The 18,975-nt window shown below is 46.9% G+C and overlaps 1 protein-coding gene and 1 long non-coding RNA gene across 2 annotated transcripts; both read right to left on the bottom strand.

Annotated features, from left to right (window-relative positions):
* Nucleotides 1-451: 451 nt before the first annotated feature.
* On the bottom strand, nt 452-1,958 carry LOC118672701 (malignant T-cell-amplified sequence 1-like). Its single transcript, XM_036342339.1, is given in 2 exon segments — nt 452-1,445; nt 1,447-1,958. Coding segments are annotated over 2 exon segments (900 nt in total). The 5' UTR covers nt 1,507-1,958; the 3' UTR covers nt 452-605.
* Nucleotides 1,959-15,150: 13,192 nt separating this feature from the next.
* Nucleotides 15,151-18,967, bottom strand: LOC118672696. Its single transcript, XR_004973187.1, has 3 exons — nt 18,830-18,967; nt 17,792-17,976; nt 15,151-16,928 (listed from the first exon to the last, which is right to left on the bottom strand). It is a non-coding gene; the product is annotated as an uncharacterized LOC118672696 (long non-coding RNA).
* Nucleotides 18,968-18,975: the final 8 nt, after the last annotated feature.

Raw genomic sequence — 18,975 nt, 5'->3', positions numbered from 1 at the left:
TCTGCCAGCCAGGACGGGGTCAGTGTTTTTTGGGTGGATAACCAATGATGCCATCTGTATACTTTTTACTGGATTTTCTGCTTCCAGTAAAATTGTTTAGGCCTCCCATCTGCTGCTTATCCCTTAAATATTCATATTGGTAGAGCTGTTCAGGGCCCTTCTCCAGTCATTTTCTTCTTCCCAATTTGTCACTCACACCTTTCGGTCTACCAACTATATCGCTTGACATAGAAACCTATTTTTCTGCAAGAGATAACTTACCTGTGTTTGAACTGCTATCTGCTTGAATAGACAAGACAGCAAACCTAATTACCCCTCTGCAAACACACATGCGTGCGCGCGCGGGGGAACACGCGCACACACACACGCATGCACACTCTCATATGCAGACATACTCACAGGCATACATACTCACACAAACATGCACACAATGACACAGATACAGACATGGACTCGTTCCAAATCTTTACTTTTTTGTTTTTGTAGCAACTGCTGAATTTATTCAGCATAACCATAGAAGTATTGTCTTCATGCTGTCACACACAGACACAAACACAGACACAGCACAATGTCCATATTTAGCCCAAGTGTTTTCCTTCTGAGGCTCACTTATATGTCTTCATATGCCACAGCCCATCATTTAAATAATGGATATTTTCAATGCCAATCCCTTTGTTCACTTTCTCGATATCTTCCGCAGACATCTTCATAACGCCAACACACAGGGCATGCTGTTTTCCTTCTGCCATGATTGCAACAACAGTATCCGCTGCAGCAGGGTAAAGCTTGGCTCCAGGCGAGGTTAAGCCTGGACACATGATATTGGCGCCACTGAGCACAAATTTGATGGCTCCTTTATCAACTTGCTGTCGTGGCAGGATAAATGGGTATTTGTGTAGTAGCCTTAGAGTTGGATAAAAAGGCCCTTCCCTCTGTCGAAAAAACAGTAACTCTCCGTTTACCGTAAGGATTTCTATATGCTCGTGGCACCGCACTATTTTAACCGGATCTTTCTTAGGCATGATTTGATTAAGCCATGGTTCAATGCCCGGAAACTGTTCTATCAACTGGTTCTTAATACCCTTAATAACTGACGTTTTCAACTGGATGCAGTTGGACACGTTTTCTTTTTCATCAAATTTCTTGAACATGATCCAAGGTGGCGGGGGCGACAGTAGGGAAAGGCCCGAGAGAGCAAAGAACGGAATTCGCGAGGGTCGGCAGAGGTGCTTACCGGAGGAAGGCCCGCAGAGACGGTCGGGACTGCTGTCGTGAACCGGAAGGGAACGTGCTTTACAGCTCACCGTAGACCCTACTTTACGGCTCGCCGTAAAATCTACTTCCTTTCCTCCGAAGGCCGTGGCGCGCTCTACGGCCGCTTGGGTCTGTGGATTCCCCTCCAAAGCGTTTGGTAACCGGGCGGGGCTTGAGAGGGCAGATAAGTGAGAGCGATACTTCTTGTTTCGGGGCCTGTGCTTTGTTTAAATTATTGGGAATCCGAATCATCACCCAGTTACCCCAGCCAGAAAGCGGGGGACGCCTCCCCGCTGACACGCCTCTCCTCTGACGTCACCACTAGGGGGTCGAGACCTGTCTGCGTTCCGCGTCCGCGTGTCTCACAATCTTGCCCCGCCGTCGCGCTGTCTCACATTGTTGCGCTCAGGTCCGTATAATTGCAGGCAGTTCCTGCCTGTCGCCGCTGAATGCAACCCTGTCCCTTCCGAGCTCTCACCACCTGCACCCAGAGAGGAGGGTTTGTGGCCAGGGCGGATGCAAATGCTGGTGGGTTCCAGTCGTTTTAAGCATATCCAGACTCATTCCATGGCCCAGTACACGGTCTGTCTCGGCGAGTGGTCCTGGTGCTCCTGAGAAGAATGTGCAGCTTTGTGTGGGTTCAGCGCTCGGTCCATGCCCGTCTTGCCCCGTTGGTGGAGGAAGTTGTTAAGGTGTTCACTCTCCTTCCTGATTTGCCGTCTACTTGTTTTTATCAGTTACTGATCAGCATATTGAAATCTCAGCATATTGAAGTGATGATTATGGTCCTATTTCTCCTTCAAGTTAGCTCTGTCAGCTTTGGATTCATGTCTTTTGAAGCTCCATTTATTAGGTCCGTACCCGCTTAATAGGAATTGGTTTTTATCCATATAGATTTTACTTGTCATCCTAAGAAGTGAGAGGTCCACGAGAGCAGGAATTGTGTATTTTATCTCTGTGTTCTTCCACCTAGCACAAGATCTGTTTCATACTTTATACTATGTACACACTGAGTGCCTGATACATGAATGAAAGAATACTTCCTCTTCTCCGGGATCTGACCCCTTCTTTCCCTGACAGTGCTGTGTGAAAAGAATAAAGGCAGATCCTTGCTATCTGGACACTTCTCCCCAGTAAACATGCTTAACCTGGGGAGTGTGCTGCAGCAGGAATTAGAACAGGTGCTGGATATATAGTGGAAAGATAACATACATGTCCCCATTCTGGAGAGCTTACAGCACATGAGGGTGTCACGTGTAATCGCCCCATTCTCAAGGCAAACATCTGTACTAGTTTAGGTTCTCTATCTGTGTGTGTGTGTGTGTGTGTATTAATTATAAGAAATTGGCTCCCACAATAATGGAGGCTGAGAAGTCCCAATATTAACACTCAAGATGGAGATTCAAGAGAGCCAGTGGTGTCAGTTTGAGTCCAAAAGCCTGAGAACTAGGAGAGCTAATGGTGTAAATTCTGGGCTGAGTCCAGGTCAGAAAAAGACCAGTGTCCCCCTTCAAAAGCCATCAGGCAGAAGGAATATCTTCTTACTCAGGAAAGTCAGCTAATTTGTTGTATTCAGGCCTTCAAGTGGTTGGCTGATACCTGTCCACATTAGAGAGGGCAATCTGCTGTACTTTACCAGTTAATATGTTAGTCTCATCCAGAAACACCCAAAATAATGTTTGACCAAATATCCGGACCAGCTACGTTGACACATAAAAATAACCATCACAAAGGTACACCATCTTAACTGAAGCAGCATAGAGTGGGGTGTTTATGTGTGCTGACCCTAGAACCCAGGAAAGACTCCTGCTCCATCACGTGGAATCCTGAGAGTTACTGAACTTGTCTGTGTTTCAGTTTATTCATCATGAACGTGTGATTAACTAGAATACCCATCTCCTGGGGGTGAGGGTGAGAATTGCTTGAATTAATATTCAGAACAATTGGGTTTTAATTATTTCACCTAGCTGTTATTAAATTAACATAAAAACGGTTTCATGAATATTTTAAAAACCTCTTCACACAGGAGAAAGTAAAACTGGCTTTAGATTTGCGCTTTCCTATTTATGGCTGAGTTTCTGATCTGCCTCCCTGAGACTTCACTCCAGTCAATTTGAACCTGTGAAGAGTCACACATTTCCAGATACATCTCTGATTATTTTACAAGCAGCTAACCTTGCTTCTTATGTATGAGTTTTTTATGCTTAACTCTTTTTTTTTTTTAATATATTTTATTGATTTTTTACAGAGAGGAAGGGAGAGAGATAGAGAGCCAGAAACATCGATGAGAGAGAAACATCGATCAGCTGCCTCCTGCACATCTCCTACTGGGGATATGCCCGCAACCCAGGTACATGCCCTTGGCCGGAATCGAACCCGGGACCCTTCAGTCCGCAGGCCGACGCTCCATCCACCGAGCCAAACCGGTTTCGGCTGTGCTTAACTCTTATGGGGTGATTCTTTTTCTTTTGTTCTTAGGGGTTGCCCCATTGTTCTTATGTATGAAGTTAGTACTGTGTAAGCAGCTTAAACAAAATGCCATAGAAATCCAAGGGATGAAAAGTCATTACTGGCTAGAATTAACCAGGATGACCTGTCCGTAGATAACTAATCGTTTAACCCAGGAATAATCTGATTTGGAACTGGCTATTAGAGAAATGCCCAAGGGATTTTTTTAATGAAGCTATTTTAGAGAAAGGACTCTAAAAGTATAGTCAGTGAAAAATCTTTTTGAAGCCAATAATCCTTTTTATCTGAAATCATACTCAATTCTATACAATGTAACCTCTCCGGAGTAAACTTTTTCTTGGCCCACAAGCATCTGTTTGCTGTCTATCATAAAGAGGACACTAAGCTCTAGTTTCTGTATTTAAATTCTTCAGTTGAAAAATGAAAAAAACTTGTTTAGATTTCTTAAAACTCACCTTCTCTAAAATGGGGCCTGGTTCTTAAAATTTGGAGAAGAACCTAAGTCTTTGAGACTGGTATACATTAACATGAAAAAATGTGATACATAAATGTTGCTTAAATTACTATGTTAAAACATTGAAGTACAGTACCAAATTATCCTGGTTAAATAGCTCAAAATCAATTCAAACTTAATTAAATAGATATATTTTTAAAAGTAGGAAAGTTAAGGCACCAAACTCAGTGTTTCAAGCCAGGGTGTACCACTTCCTAAGTTTTATTAGTCTCCCTTAGTATTACTTTATTCATGAAATCTGAATAAAACTGTATATACTTCACAATGTGTATGCGGTGGTTATGAGAGGGGAAAAAATACAGTATACAAAGGACTTAGTAGTAGGAAGCAGTACATTTAAAAGTGTTTCATTTATTTGTTTATTTGCAATCACCCTTTGTGCAGTAGTTATAAAGTCTAAGATTACACTGTGTAAAAATTTTACAGGAAATTACTGTAGCTTTGGATAACTTACTAGTCAAATTGTCAAGAGATGCCAGAATTCAATTTTACATCTGTAATCTCAAGAGAGTATGTATTTGAGATACAGTGTTTATGTTGCAAAGTTAAAATGAGGAAACTGATGGAGGAAATTTCTCAGGTTCCTCAAATATCCAAAATTTGAAGTGGTACTCACTCACCTGGGTTGTATTAATAATAGTTTCAAACGTTTCCCCTTAAAATACAGCTTTGTTTGCATTCTGAGAAATGGCCATTAGAGGGCAGGAGAACTAAACTAAAATCCACATGTGTGGTTGCCAAGCTTGAAATACTACACTATATATTAGAAGGATTATTTTCAACTAATAAATAACTATTTTTAATCATACAATTATTTTTTCTCAATTGTATTTCCTAAATAAATAAATTCATCTCTACAGTCACAAAATATTTCCCAAGCTTAAGTGAAGCACATTCTAAATATAGGTATTAGTTTACAATTTGCAATCTTCTCTGTATCCATCTATAAATAATCAATAAAATTATTTTTTAAAATGATGTCTATAAAAACACATTAGCCCTACATTTTTAACTTCTCAAAGAAATACAAAACTATTTTCACATTGCTTCAATTTATGAACTATTTTTGGAAATTCAAAAAATTATTTGTTTATTGTAAAAATAGCCTCACAATATTCAAAATGTTTTTATGTCTTCTACCTCATTGCTCAATTCCATAGGTAACTCTGCTAAGCTTCTCATCTACTCCAAAAATCCAAAATTTGAAGCAGGATTCACATACCTGGGTTGCATTAATAGTTTCAAATGTTTCCCCTAATACAGCTTTGTCTGCATTTTGAGAAATGACCATTAGAGGGCAGTAGAAGAACCAAATTGAAATCTACATGTGGTTCCCAACCTTGAAGTACTACACTATATATTACTAAGCATACTAAGCATATAGATGGATAGTTAGAATGGGGTGTGTGTGTGTGCACATGCCCTTGTGGGAATAGCCAGAAGAATCGGCCCCACATGGGAAAAGTGGGCAGGGGGCCCCAGGATCATAGGTATCCTCTTCCCATATGGACACCCACCTCTCTCTGGACCAATTTCTACCTTTCCTGGCCTCAGTTTCATGATTATCTCATGAGGATTGGACAGGGAACCGCATGAGCCCAGCTCAAAGTGGATCCGGCCCCTGAGTGAGGGTGGCAGGGCACACTCAGGGGCACATGGCTTCCCTCCACATGTGGACTCGAGCAGAGCAGCCAGCCTCATGTCCATGGCGGGACACACACAAGGTCTTGGACAGTGTGTGCATGAGATGCCACCTCATGGCATGCACAATGTACCAATGGTTCCCAGCCCGGCCAGTACCACTGGACCTCAGCAGCCACTGCTCTGAGACCCCACAACCTCTGGAACCATTGCATTACCCTACTCCAGCCAGTTGGGCCAGAGACCTGGGGACATGAGCGCTGTGGAACAGCCCCTGTCCCACTGTCCTTGTCCCCAGACACTACATGAGGGGCCAGCTCTGTGCATAGCTAGGACAGGAGTCTTAGAGGAGGCAGTGGACACTCCAGGCAGGGAGAAATTTAGGCTGCCTTCCCCCTCTTCCTTTATGCCCCTCCCTGTTTCCTCTGGCAGGAGCCCAGGACATGAGTTCCTGCCTGTCCCTGGCTGGTGTAATGGGGAAGGTGGGACTCCTGGGAGGAAGTGGCCCCACAATGAGAGCAGAGTAAGTATTTAGAGTAATTATTGCTATTAGAGGACCCCATGTGATCGGTGAGTCCACCCCATTTTGGAGATGAGCAGTGGGTACCACAGCTCAAGGTCCCCCAGCTGTAAGTGACCAAGGCCAGCTGAACTGAGGCTCTGCAAAGTCAGGATACGAGCTTGCTTGTCCCAGGGCTGTAACACTACCCCAGGTCAATGTGACCCCAAAGGCTGTGCTGTTAACAGAAGCCCAAGGAGGTGGCCCCTGAGCCCAGCCTGGAGGTGAATCCATCATAGATGGGGAGCACTGCAGGTGGGGAGTTGTGAGGCAGGCCAGGGCTTGCAGAGTCCCCAGGTGAGAAAGCTCTAGGGGAGGCTGGAATGGGGGCAAGGAGTGCACACTGGGAGGGTGAAAGAACCAAGCCACACAGGGCTCTGAATGTAGGCAAGGAGTCCTTGGGGGGTTCGGGGGAGGTTGTGAGAAACAATCCAGGTAGTCTATCGGCATCCTAGAACTGGAGAGAGCTGAGTGTAGCATGTTATCTACCCCCACCAAAGCATAGATCCCCAAGAGCTCTCCAGGGAAGAGAAGAGACCTGCCTCAGTGTCCTCATGTACAGTGGAGGGCTGTGGTAGTCGTCTGCCTCCCAACTGGTCAACAGCTGACTTGACCTCTCCCAGAGACACTCAGAGCCTTGGGTATCTTCTACTCTCTGGGATCTAAAAGACAAATTGCTTTTGCTAAGGAATGCTGGCATGGGCCCCTCCCCACCACCTATCATTGTCCTCTGTGAATTTCCCTTGTGTCTTCTTGGCTGTGGTCATTGCCACCTGTGCCCAAGGGCACCCTGGGACACCCACTTTCCCAGTGGGGCTAGCTGTGCAGTCAGACACAAGGGCCCCAAAGGAGAACACAGGACCGGTGACAACTCCCACTCCAAGTCCTGTGACCATTACAGATACAGTTCTGCCTCACAGAGGGCACTTGCTGGTGTGCTCAGTGAGCACTCAGCTGGCTCCTCCAGCTCTGAACTGAAGGAGATCACCATGAGCTTTTCCCTAGCGTTCTCTGATGGCCAAGAAAAGAAGGTGAGTGCCTTCCCCTTCTCCCTGTCAGCACTGCCACAGCACCTCCCTTCTGAGCCCCATGTTCCCCAATCTGCACCCATGAAAAAGTCAAGAAGTCCCAGTTTCTAGAATTTCCGGAAGCTGCACCCTGGCATGGGGTCCCCTGCAGAGTCTGGAACTTCTGCTGACCTTACCATCCCCCACTGTTCTGGGAGTCAACCTCCACTTAGTCCTTACAAATCTACAGCATTGGTTCAACCTCCAGCAGCATCTCGTCAGCTTCCGCTGTGCCCTTGACTGCCACACAACCACATGCATGGTGCCTCCGTGGTCTGCAACCACAGCTCCTTGCAGTTGATGCACATCCAGCGGGTGGGCAGCACTGCTTCTTTTCTGTCAGCTCAGAGAATGCAGCAGCAACATGGACAAGAGCACCCTCGTGATATCCATGGGTGGGGTGGTCCCCTCACTTGGACTTCTCTGGGTATAGACCTCTCCTGAGTAGTGACTTTGACAAGTAGCCAGTCTGGCCCTTCCAGACAGCATATCTAGTTCTGAACCTGACTCTTCCTCTGAAACAGGTGCTGCTCCCATTCCAGCCTGGGACTGCTCTAATTCTGGAAGCTGGAGCAGGTTCTAGCTCTAGAAGTGGTGATGCAACTGTTGCTGGATTTGGCACAGGAGGCCCAAGTGGCCTCTAACTCTGGAGCTGGTGTTAGAGCTCTTGCTGGAGTTGGTTCTCCTTCTGGTGGTGGTGCTGGAGCTGACACTGGAGCTGTTTCTAGTTCAAGAGCTGGTGCCAGAGATGGCTGTGAAGCTAGTGCAGGTGGTGGTGCTGGCACAGGCTCTAACTTTGTAACTGACACGAGAGCTAGTCCTGTAACTGGCCCTTCCTCAAGCCTTATGATGGTTCTAGCTCTGTATATGGCCCTGGTTCTAACACTGCAATTGGTTTGGGACCTGACTAGGTCGAGATGAGCCTGTGTACAGTGGGGGACTCAGATGGCCATCTGCCTCCTCCCAGGGATGCCACGATGCCTAGAAATCCCAGAGCTTGTCACTTTTCAAAATAGCCATTCAGGAGGGTATATACTCAGGTCTGAGTGAGGGAACTGAGGGGACACCGCACCTGCCCAGCTCACCAGGATGCTCTTGTGTATGTTGCTGTTGTCCACATCCAGGCTGACAAAGTGGCTCAGGTGTGGTGGAAGCTGAAGACAAAGAGGGGCTGCTGGCAGTTGACCTATGTTTGGATGACCTGGGGATAACAGGGATGTTGGCTCCCAGAACTGTGAGGACAGCAAAAGCCACAGATGCCAGACTCAGGAATGCCAGGCCTACTTCTGGGAAGGGAGAGGCTGAGAAGGATAATAGTATATCAGGAAAGTGGGGTGAGGTGAGAACTTCATGTCCTGGCCAGTGGGAACCCCAGGAAAGCTTGCTTGTTCTTTTCCCCATAAGATTGGAAGAGCTGACTCAGTGAGTGCTGAGCACTTCAGCACATCCCTGTTGCCAAGACAGGAGACATGTTTGAACTGGTCTGAGGACGCGGAATGAAAGCTGTGCTGGCCCTTGTGGCTGGAGAGTAAGATGGTCCATGTGCACCAGTAGCCATGAGGGAAGTGTACGGTACAGAGGGCAGTGTCCTGAGCTGGGCAGGATGCTATGCTCATTGCCAGTGCTCCTTGGAAAGTGTCAGCTAATCTGGTTCCCAAAGAGCAGAAGACACCCAGGGCCGTATGTGAACAAGGGGACGCCAAGCCAGCCCATTGAAGGTTAGGCATTGAGGCTATAGCGGGAGAGTTTCAAGGTGAATCTGGACTCCTGGGGTGACTTGGGCTGGCAGATTGAGCAGAAGATGCCCACCTGGTCTGGGGCACTGTACTCTGTATGTGGCCTAGTGCCCTGACTAGCCCGTCCCTGGGGGATGTGGCCCTCCTTACGCTGACCAACACAAGGGACCAATTAGAAGGTGTCCTTCGCACTCCGGGGCCTTATTTGCTTCATGAGAGGGAGGCTTCATGGTATAGAACAGGCTGGCGTTGTCAGGGGACTTCAGTTCTGGAGGGGCAGAGGCAGAGGAAAGGTTAGCTGTGCTTAGGAGGGGCCAATAGGTCAAGGATAAGGAATTGCATAGAAACAGAAAGACATAAGTGGTGGTGGTGGGAGAGGTGAGGGACCTCCCTGAGGGACACTTCCTGATGCCAGTGTTTCCCACTCTGCACCCACAAAAGAAGCCAAGTTCCCGCAGCTCCTGAGCAGAACTCCTGGGGCCCTCCAGGCCAAACTCAGGTCCGAAGTGCCTGGCAGAGTCTGGCATCTGCATGAATGTGTACAGCATTACTGTTGGGTATGGTAAAAGCATTCTAGAAATAGAGTGTTGATTATTGCACAGGATATTAATGCCACTGAGTTATACAAATTTAAAAGTAATTAAAAGCTAAAATTTCACTGTATCTAAATTTTAAAACATAAAATCTAGTAAACCATATAGTATATGAATTGGAAAAAGGAAATTCTTTTAAAAAGTTATCGTCACAAGGAGGAGAAGGGCCACTCTGGTGCTGGCGCGGGCCCTGGCTGGAGCTCAGGAGCCAATATTGACAGAGCTGCCAGGGTGCCTCCAGCATGGGAGCCTGTGTGAAAGCTGATGCTAGGCATGCAGTTGGCTTTGACTGTGGAACTAGCATGGTATCTGGTGCCAGTGCTGGTGCTGGAGCAGGCTCTATCTCAGGCAGTGCTGCTACAGCTGGCTCTAGAAGTGGCTCTAGTTCTGTGGCTGACTATAATTCTGGCACTGGTACCAGAAATGATGAGAGAATGAATTATGGATATTGCTTTAGGTCTGGATCTAGAACCGGAACTGGCTATAACTCTCAATCTGGTCCTAGGTCTAGCTGTATAGCCGGTGCCAGAGCTAGCTCTAACTAACTCCATGGGTATTCTAGAGGTGGCCATAACTTTGGAGCCATAACTTTGGCTGTGGGTTAGATATTGTCCCACCTGGTGTGCTGTGAGATCTAAGGGCAGGGAGGGTGTCTGGACTTCATGTATATCTTCTAGTTGCTTGCACACTACAGGGAGCAGTACACAGGAGCTGAGTGCATCAGTAAATGAACCAATCAACTCAAGACTTTTGTCTCAGGTCTCTCCTCTGTAAAATGAAAGCAACCACCTCATAGGCTTGTTGGGAGGATTACACTGATTCAGTGCATAGGTAAGTGCCTACTAGGTACTACGGGAGGAAACAGACTGGAGCAGGGCTTAAAGAGGAAATGTGGGTCACAGTCAAGCCATCCAGCTCATTTGGGAGCAGCTACCAGGATCAGGATCATATATATGTCCTTGTCTAGCAGCTCAGGACCAACCTGGGTGGGACTGGAGAGTATGTGGGCAGGGCCCTTGGTCTGAGCACCCATGATATTGGTGATCCCATCTGGTCATTCCCTTAACTCCCCTCAGGTTTGTCATATTTGAAATGGGCATTTGGCCCTCGCTGGTTTGGCTTAATGGATAGAGCGTCGGCCTGTGGACAGAGGGTCCCAGGTTCAATTCTGATGAAGGGAACATGCCTGGTTGCAAGCTCAGTCCCCAGTAGGGTGTACAGGAGGCAGCCAATCAATGATGATCTCTTATCATTGATGCTTCTATCTCTCTCTCCCTCTCCTTTCCTCTCTGAAATCAATAAAAATATTTTAAAATAAATAAATAAATAAATAAATAAATAAATAAATAAATAAGTAAGTAAAATAGTCATTCGAGGAAACCATTCCTAGGTTCCTCCATGAAGTTTTTCTTGATCCTATAAGACACCTATCTTCCCACTGATAACCCCAGAAGCTGGGGTTTGAATTTAACAGGGGAACTGGGCAATGTCTTCTGGGAGACTGACTGGGATCCTTCTGGTCATTTTCCACACGTGGCCCAGATCCCTGGGTAACCCCCATTGACCACAAAGACTCTGGCATTGGTGGCACACTAGTAAAGTCATGTTTCTAGGTGCTAAAAAAGCCAGCTTGACATGGGTGGGGCAGAACAGTGAGGGCCACTCCTGTGAGCAATAAGCACCAGTCAGAGATCTTTGCAAATTAGTAGTTTCCTTTCTTCACTCTTCCTGATCTTTTCCCCCCCTACATTGTATTCCATCTCAGAGATGGCCATCGCTCATATAACCTGAGAGACAATGAAGGAAGTTGGGTTGTTTCCAATCTTTTCTTATATGAAGAAAACTGTGATGGGTGACCATGTACATATGTCAAATGTGGACATGTTTCCATGGGATAAATTCCCTGAACCTGGGACTATTGAATTAGAAGTAAATACATTTGTAAGTTTGATCAATGTGATCAAACTGCCTTCATTGGAAGGCAACTGGCATTTTCATCACTGATGATAAAAGTTCCTATTTCTGCACAGTTTCATAGTATATGTTCAATCTTCTAGATTTGGTAAATAACTGAGACTGAGCATATTTCGTGTGTATAAGAGCTTATTTTTGTGAAGTGTTTGATGATGTATTTTGTCCACTTTTATTGTGTGGCTGCTCTTTTCTCATCAGTTTCTAATATCTATTTATTGAGGACATTAGGTCCTTTGTCTGAGATATGAGTTGCAAATATTTGTTCCCAGCTTATCATTTCTTTCTTTTTAAGGTCTGATGTCTTTTTCCCTGGTATAGTGTTAAAATGTCAATTCTTCCAATTTGATTTATAGATTCAATACAATCCCTAAAAAGTGCCTCAGCAGATAGCTTTGTAGAAATTGATAAGCTAATTTCAAAATCGATATAGAAATACAAAGGGCCAAGAGTAATCAGAACAATCTTAAACAGTGTTAGAGGATGCACAATTCCAGCTACTCAGACTTTTCCTTAAGCTACAGTGATCAAGGTAGTAAGGTAGTATGTGAGGATAGACATGGAAAACAACAGTATAGATTCCCACACAAACATTTGTGAATCTCACCAGCATCAGGACAGAAGCCAAACATGAGGGAGTCTATTCTGAGGATGGTTTAACATACCAAAAAACTCTACATTATCAGAATAAAGGGGAAAACTACATCATCATTTCAACTTTTACAAAAAAAAAGCATGTGACAAGATTCAACAACTTTTCATGATAAAACACTCAATAAGCCCTAGCCAGGGTGGCTCAGTAGATAGAGCGTTGGCCTGCAGACTGAAGGGTCTTTGTTTCAATTCCAGTCAAGGGCAATTACCTCAGTTGCAGGCTCAATCCCCGGTCCTGGTTGGAGAGCATGCAGGAGGCAACCAATGGATGTATCTCTGTCTCTCTCACATCGATGTTTGGTCTCTCCCTTTCCCTTCCACTCTCTCTAAAAATCAATGGAAAAATATCAGGTGAGGATTAACAAAAAAACAAACAAAAATATTCAATAAACTAGGAATAAAAGGGAACTTACTCAACATAATAAAGGCCTTTTATGACAAGGCCACATCTAATAGCATACTCAGTGGTGAAAAATTGAAAGTTTTTCTGTCAGGAACAGGAAAGGATACTCACTCCCCCAATTTCTACTTAGCATAGTATTGACAGTTCTAGCCAGAGAAAGTAGGTAATCTATAACAATAAAAGTGTAATATGCTCATTAGACTGAACAGCTGAACGACCATCTGGACGTCATTCTGGACATCCTTCCAGATGAAGCCACGGTGGTGGGGGCTGAGGCAGAGGTGGTTAGGGACGATCAGGCAGGCAGGCAAGTGGTTAGGGGCGATCAGGCAGGCAGGTGAGTGGTTAGGAGCCAGCAGTCCCAGATTGGGAGAGGGATGTCTGACTGCCAGTTTAGGCCCAATAACTGGCAGCTGGACATCCCCCGAGGGGTCCCAGATTCGAAGAGAGTGCAGGCCAGGCTAAGGGACACCCCCCCCCCCCCCGCTCCTGTGCACAAATTTCATGCACCGGGTCTCAGGTAGTATATAAAGGCCATGTATTATGCAGTATATAGCTATATACACTATTTTATAAATATATTATACATTTATATACATATGAATTATACACATTATATATTATATGTCAGTATTGTATATAATATTGTATTTAAAATATTTATACATATTTATTAATAGTATATTTATAACATAGTAATGTATATCATGAATATTATACATATTATATAATCCTATATAATAAAAGGGTAATATGTAAATTGACTGAATGGCAGAATGACTGGTTGCTATGATGCACACAGACCAACAGGGGGCAGATTCTCAACGCAGGAGCTGCCCCCTGGTGGTCAGTGCACTCTCACAGGGGGAGCGCCGTTCAGCCAGAAGCCGGGCTCACAGCTGGTGAGTGCAGTTGCCATGGCGGTCCCTCTCCCGACTCCGTGGCAGCACTACTGAGTGGTAGCAGCACTGCACCTGGCCCCAATTCAGGCTCCTCCCTGGCCACCTGCCCCTTGGTGCACTGCTACATCCCCCAAGGGGTTCCAGACTGCAAGAGGGTGCAGGCCAGGCTGAGGGTCCCTCCTCCAGTGCACAAATTTCATGCACCAGGCCTCTAGTATATAATATAGTTATTTAAAGAGCATAGCAGGGCTTTGCTCCCAAATCTCAAGGGCTCATGCCTTGACTCACCAAAGGGGTTGCCAAAGGCTCCACACAAGCAGTCCTGACTGCCCCCTGCACACAGGCACCGTTGGACCTACAGGAGCTCATGGCCCAAGGACAGAAAAGCCTGCATGGCAGCCTAGAACTACTGCAGAACCTTCTCTTGTTCTGGGCCCAGCTCAAAACTAGCAGCTTTTCAGTTCAATGGGTAAATGGGCTAGAGCTGTGGTCGGCAAACTGTGGCTTGCGAGCCACATGAGGCTCTTTGGCCCCTTCAGTGTGGCTCTTCCACAAAATACCACGTGTGGGCGTGCACGTACAGTGCGATTGAAACTTCGTGGCCCATGTGCAGAAGTCAGTGTTTTGTGGAAGAGCTGGTATTTTGTGGGAAAGCCACACTGAAGGGGCCAAAGAGCCGCATGTGGCACGCAAGCCATGGTTTGCTGAGCTGCAGTTTGCCGACAACTGGGCTAGAGTCACATACCAAAATGAAAAATATGTTGCCTCCAAAATTGAGAGGCCACTAGGGTTGTGCCTTTTCTGGTGGGAGGAGGGGCCAGGTGCAGCATCTTGGAAGGGATATCGCGACTTGCCCTAGCCCACCAACCCTTAGACATGTTCAAGGTCATCCCTATTGTTCAGCCTTGGTGTGCTTTCCTGTCTGAGAGGAAGGGGTTTGTGCCTGGAAGAGGGAGCGGGCAGGCAGCCAGGCCATTTCCCCCATCTGTCCCAGATAGCAGACCCACTATTCTGCTCAGAAGCTAGGTTATGGGGCAAGAAGAACAGGAGCATGGATGGGGCCAAGACCAGGGCAATGGCCCCACAATGAATACTCTGTGTGGACTGTAATGGGTAGCCTTATAAATAAGCTTGGAAGAATTATGTAGGCATTTCTTCTGGATGCATTCCTAGGCTCAGCACTGCTAGGTAAAGATTGTACCTTTGTACCTGTGGAACTTTATGCTCCCTCCCAGAGATGAGTGTCCTTTCACAATTCTCTCCAGGGGATCTGGTGGGGCCTCTGCTTCCTCACATTGTCCCCAAAGTTGGTTATCACCCAACATAAACCCTGCTAGTGATGGTGTTGTAATGTAGCCCGCGAATCACACAAGGACGCCTCAAGAAGTCGAATTAAAGAGTCATTTTTATTGCAAATCTGGGACTACGAGGGGGCATTTCGCTCTCCCAAATCTCGCAGTGCCCTCCCCAGGCCCACCACCAGATTTAGATAGGCAAACATCACAAAGGTATCGATTACATCCCAGGGTTTGGAATGAGGAACCTAGTTTGCAAAAAAGCAGTTTACAGAAGCAGACTTAAGCATGTTAATTATAGTTTTGGGTCTCCGGATCACTGAATCAACCGAAACACATTATCTGGAGCCATCTGGTCTTGGGACCACTGAGTTGACAGGAACACATTATCTAGAGCCATCAAGGCAATTTAGAGTAATTGTGCTGTCCTGGTCTTGGGATCAATGAATCAGCCAGAACGCATTATCTAGAGCCCTCGGGTCTTGGGACCACTAAGTTGACAGGAACACATTATCTGGAGCCCTCAGGTCTTGGGATAATTGTGCTGTCCTGGTTCCAAGGTACTGAGGAATGTGACCACAGCCAATGGGATATTCACATTACAATCAATAGGGTATTCAATCGAATGGGATGATTTATATAATTCAGAAAATCAAAATAACTTTTCTATTGTTAAACAAAGAAAATAAGTACAGAAGCCAAACAGCAGGGTTAAAGTTAAACTATAGTTTCTACCTGACATGACTGCTACCATACTTCAGTGGTGACATGCTAGCAGTGTGTGCCCTCAGCAGGGAGTTGGCCATTCTGGCATTTAGGCCACGTGCCCTGCTTCCCGTTTGCACAGCATGTTTCATTTCTGGATCCCTTTAAAACTGTTTTTTCAGAGTTTTTGGTACCATCAGTGTGTTAAACCTTTCTCTGTCCTCAGGTTCTGAGGAATGCTGTTCTAGTTTCCTTTTGTCTTTCCACTGGATATGTTTTCCTTGTTTCAGATGGCCACCAAAGAGCCAGCTGTTTCTTTATGGCTCCTGGTGACACTTAGAACAGCGGTCCCACTTCCACCCTGCCCCAGATTTTGAACATATCTACTATAAGGGCTTCAGTTTTCACATATAATCTTTTTTTTTCATCTGGGATTTGTCTTTTAAATAAAAAAGTGCTATTTTAAATTTTAAGAAAAGCAAAGATGAGTCCTTCTTAAAATATGTGGGCATACATAAAAAGCCACATAGTATGATTCCATTTGTATGAATAATCCAGACTAGGTAAAGAAACAGACAAAACAGGTTAGCTATTGCTGGGGGCTAAGGGAAGGCAGTGACCACTGGGTGTGGGCTTTCCTCTTGGGGAGATGAAAACAGTCTGCAATTAGACGGTGGGGCTGGCTGCACAGCATAGGGAAATGCTAATGCCTCTAAATTGCAGTTTAAAATGATTTAAAGGTTGCATCATACTGAATTTAAATTTTAACAAATGTGGTTTTTTTTAAATTTAAATATAAAAAGAAAAATGAAAAAAAAAAAGTGCTACCACCAGAGGGGAGAGGAGGCCAGCTCTGGTCCTGGGTGTAGCTCTGGAGCTGGCGTGGAGGGAGGCTCCAGGTGCAGCTCCTGTTCCACACGTGGGAAGACAAGGCCACTCTGAGCTTCTCCTGGAGTGGCCTCTAGCTCTGGAATTGCTGTTAGAATCGGTCGTACACTTGGCTTTGGCTCTGGACCTGCTGCTGGAGGTGGCATCAAATCTAGTGACAGTAGTGCCTCCGGCTCTATGTGGGCTTGGGCTCCGTAGTTATACAGCTGGATCTGGCTCAGGAGATGCTACAGGAACTGATGCTGGAGCCAGAGCCACTCTGGAGATGGTGCTGGAGCTGCAACAGGAGGAAAGGTCACCCGAATGCCTCTCCAAAGACAGAACATATCCCAGAATTTCCCAGAAAAGGACGTCTTCCCAGGCTGAATCCTTCTAATAGGTGGTCTGAGGCCAGTCTGCTTCTGTCCCTACACCAACCTCTGGCTGATCTCCCTGAGTAGCCCCAGCACCAACCCTTCCCCTTATGCTCACAATCATCCACCCTAGGGCTCCGGCTCAGCGGGCTCTGGCTCAGCGGGCTCCGGCCTAGGAAGGTGTCACATTGAACATCCTGTGTCCTCTACCTGCTGTGATGTCCAGTGGCACTGGCTGATGCCCCAACTGGAATGGAAGCAAGGGAGGGTAGGGATTTTAGTCTGCTCTATTCATTGAGCTATGCCAAGTGTCTAGAAAGGGGCCTGCACACTGTAGGCACTTAATAGATCTACTGTTAATAGAATGAACCTTCTCAGATATCTGAGTGTAGCTGAGGCTCCTCAGCAATCCTCTAAGAGTCTTTGCTCTGGCTATACCCAGGACAGGGGACTGCCCAGATAGAATGAGACACCCTTATAGAAAGGAGTTTACAAATGGGAAGCAGCTTTTCCCAGGCCACAGAATAAGTAAGGCTTGAGGCAGAGAGCTTCATGGGGAAGAGAAAATCATAAGTAAAACCATAGCTCTCAGCAGCCCTTTCCACAGGGCCAGGCACCGGGTCAGCACTCTCCGTGGCTCATCCCACTTAGTCCTGACAATAGTCCTCATAACACCGCAGTTTTCACACAAGCAAACTGAGGCTCAGAGAGGTGAAGTGACATTCTCGACACCCATCTGGGAGGTGGCAGAGTAACCCCTGTGCTGTAGTAGGGGAGAAGCACCCACCTTTTCCACAGCAGGTGTGACCTGCTGGGTGCTGGAGAAGTTTCAGTAGATAGACAGGGAGGCGGGACACAGTAGTCTGCTCTGGAGGGCAGACACCGGGTACTTTACCAGTTTCTGCAGTGTGTCTGCCTGCATGGTCCCCACCCTGCAAGTCTCATCCAGTTCAGGGATGACTTATTTTCAGGCTGAAGGACAAAAGAGGGGCGACGGGTCAAACGATATAAACAGTACCAAATGCAAAAATACTTGTGGCCATATTGTGATGTGAAAGCAGTATATAAAGAATTTTCTGATATTCCCACAAATAAAAAGTAATTTTTTTTTCTCACAGTAACTGAATAAATCAGTGAGATGATCTCATAGCCCTCTCCCACCTCTGAGCAGCTCACATCATCTTGGAGATGGAGGCTAATAATGAAAGGGACCAGGTGGGTCAGAGGCAGGGCCACGCCCAGAATGACTGACTCCTTCCCTGCCCCAGTTACTTCTTTGAGCCCAGTGGGCACAGCCCGCCCCCTGGTGGCCAGCCCCAGCACTGCAGCCGCAGGCCGGAAACAACAAAACACACTATTGATTGGAGTCATCCAGGCACTGGGGTCGCAGGCCCTGGGGGGAGGGGAGGAGAGGGGGGCGGGGGAGATGAGCGAGACCTGGAATACTCTATGCCCCTGAATCCCGTCTATTGTGGTGGTCGCGGGGAGCCCAGTTCCATTGCTCAGCCAGGGCACTGACTCCGCCCAGTTCCACCTGAGGACCTGAGGCACCAGCAAGGGTGCTCCCGCCCCTGGTCCCCGGAGGAGCGGCCCAGTGCCTTGCTCCGGCCTCCAGGCCGCCCCTGTCCCAAGCACCTCAGGGTGTAGAAAGCATTACTGGCCTCAGCGCAAAAGGTCATCGATGGGAACAGCGCACTACACACTCCTAGGAACCGGTGGGACCCTCGGGGTCCCCGTCCTAAGCACATCCAGTGGTAGAGGAGGAAGCAGGCCTCCCCTCCTTATCCTGGAGGCCCCTCCCCGTGGGGTGAGGGTCGGGACCTACCTGGTCCCAGGCGCCCAGAGCGGTGCACAGAGCGCCCTAGACCGGGTCCTCTCCGGGCTGCCCTGGGGGGGCTCTGCCGACCCTGGGACCCTGGAGACGCCTGCGCATCCGCCCGCCTTCGCGACTGGGACCTGCCAGGACTTCTG

Source organism: Myotis myotis, unplaced genomic scaffold, assembly GCF_014108235.1.
Source record: "Myotis myotis isolate mMyoMyo1 unplaced genomic scaffold, mMyoMyo1.p scaffold_m19_p_1, whole genome shotgun sequence".
Taxonomy (NCBI): Eukaryota; Metazoa; Chordata; class Mammalia; order Chiroptera; family Vespertilionidae; genus Myotis; species Myotis myotis.
This window is presented reverse-complemented; position numbering and strand designations above follow the sequence as displayed.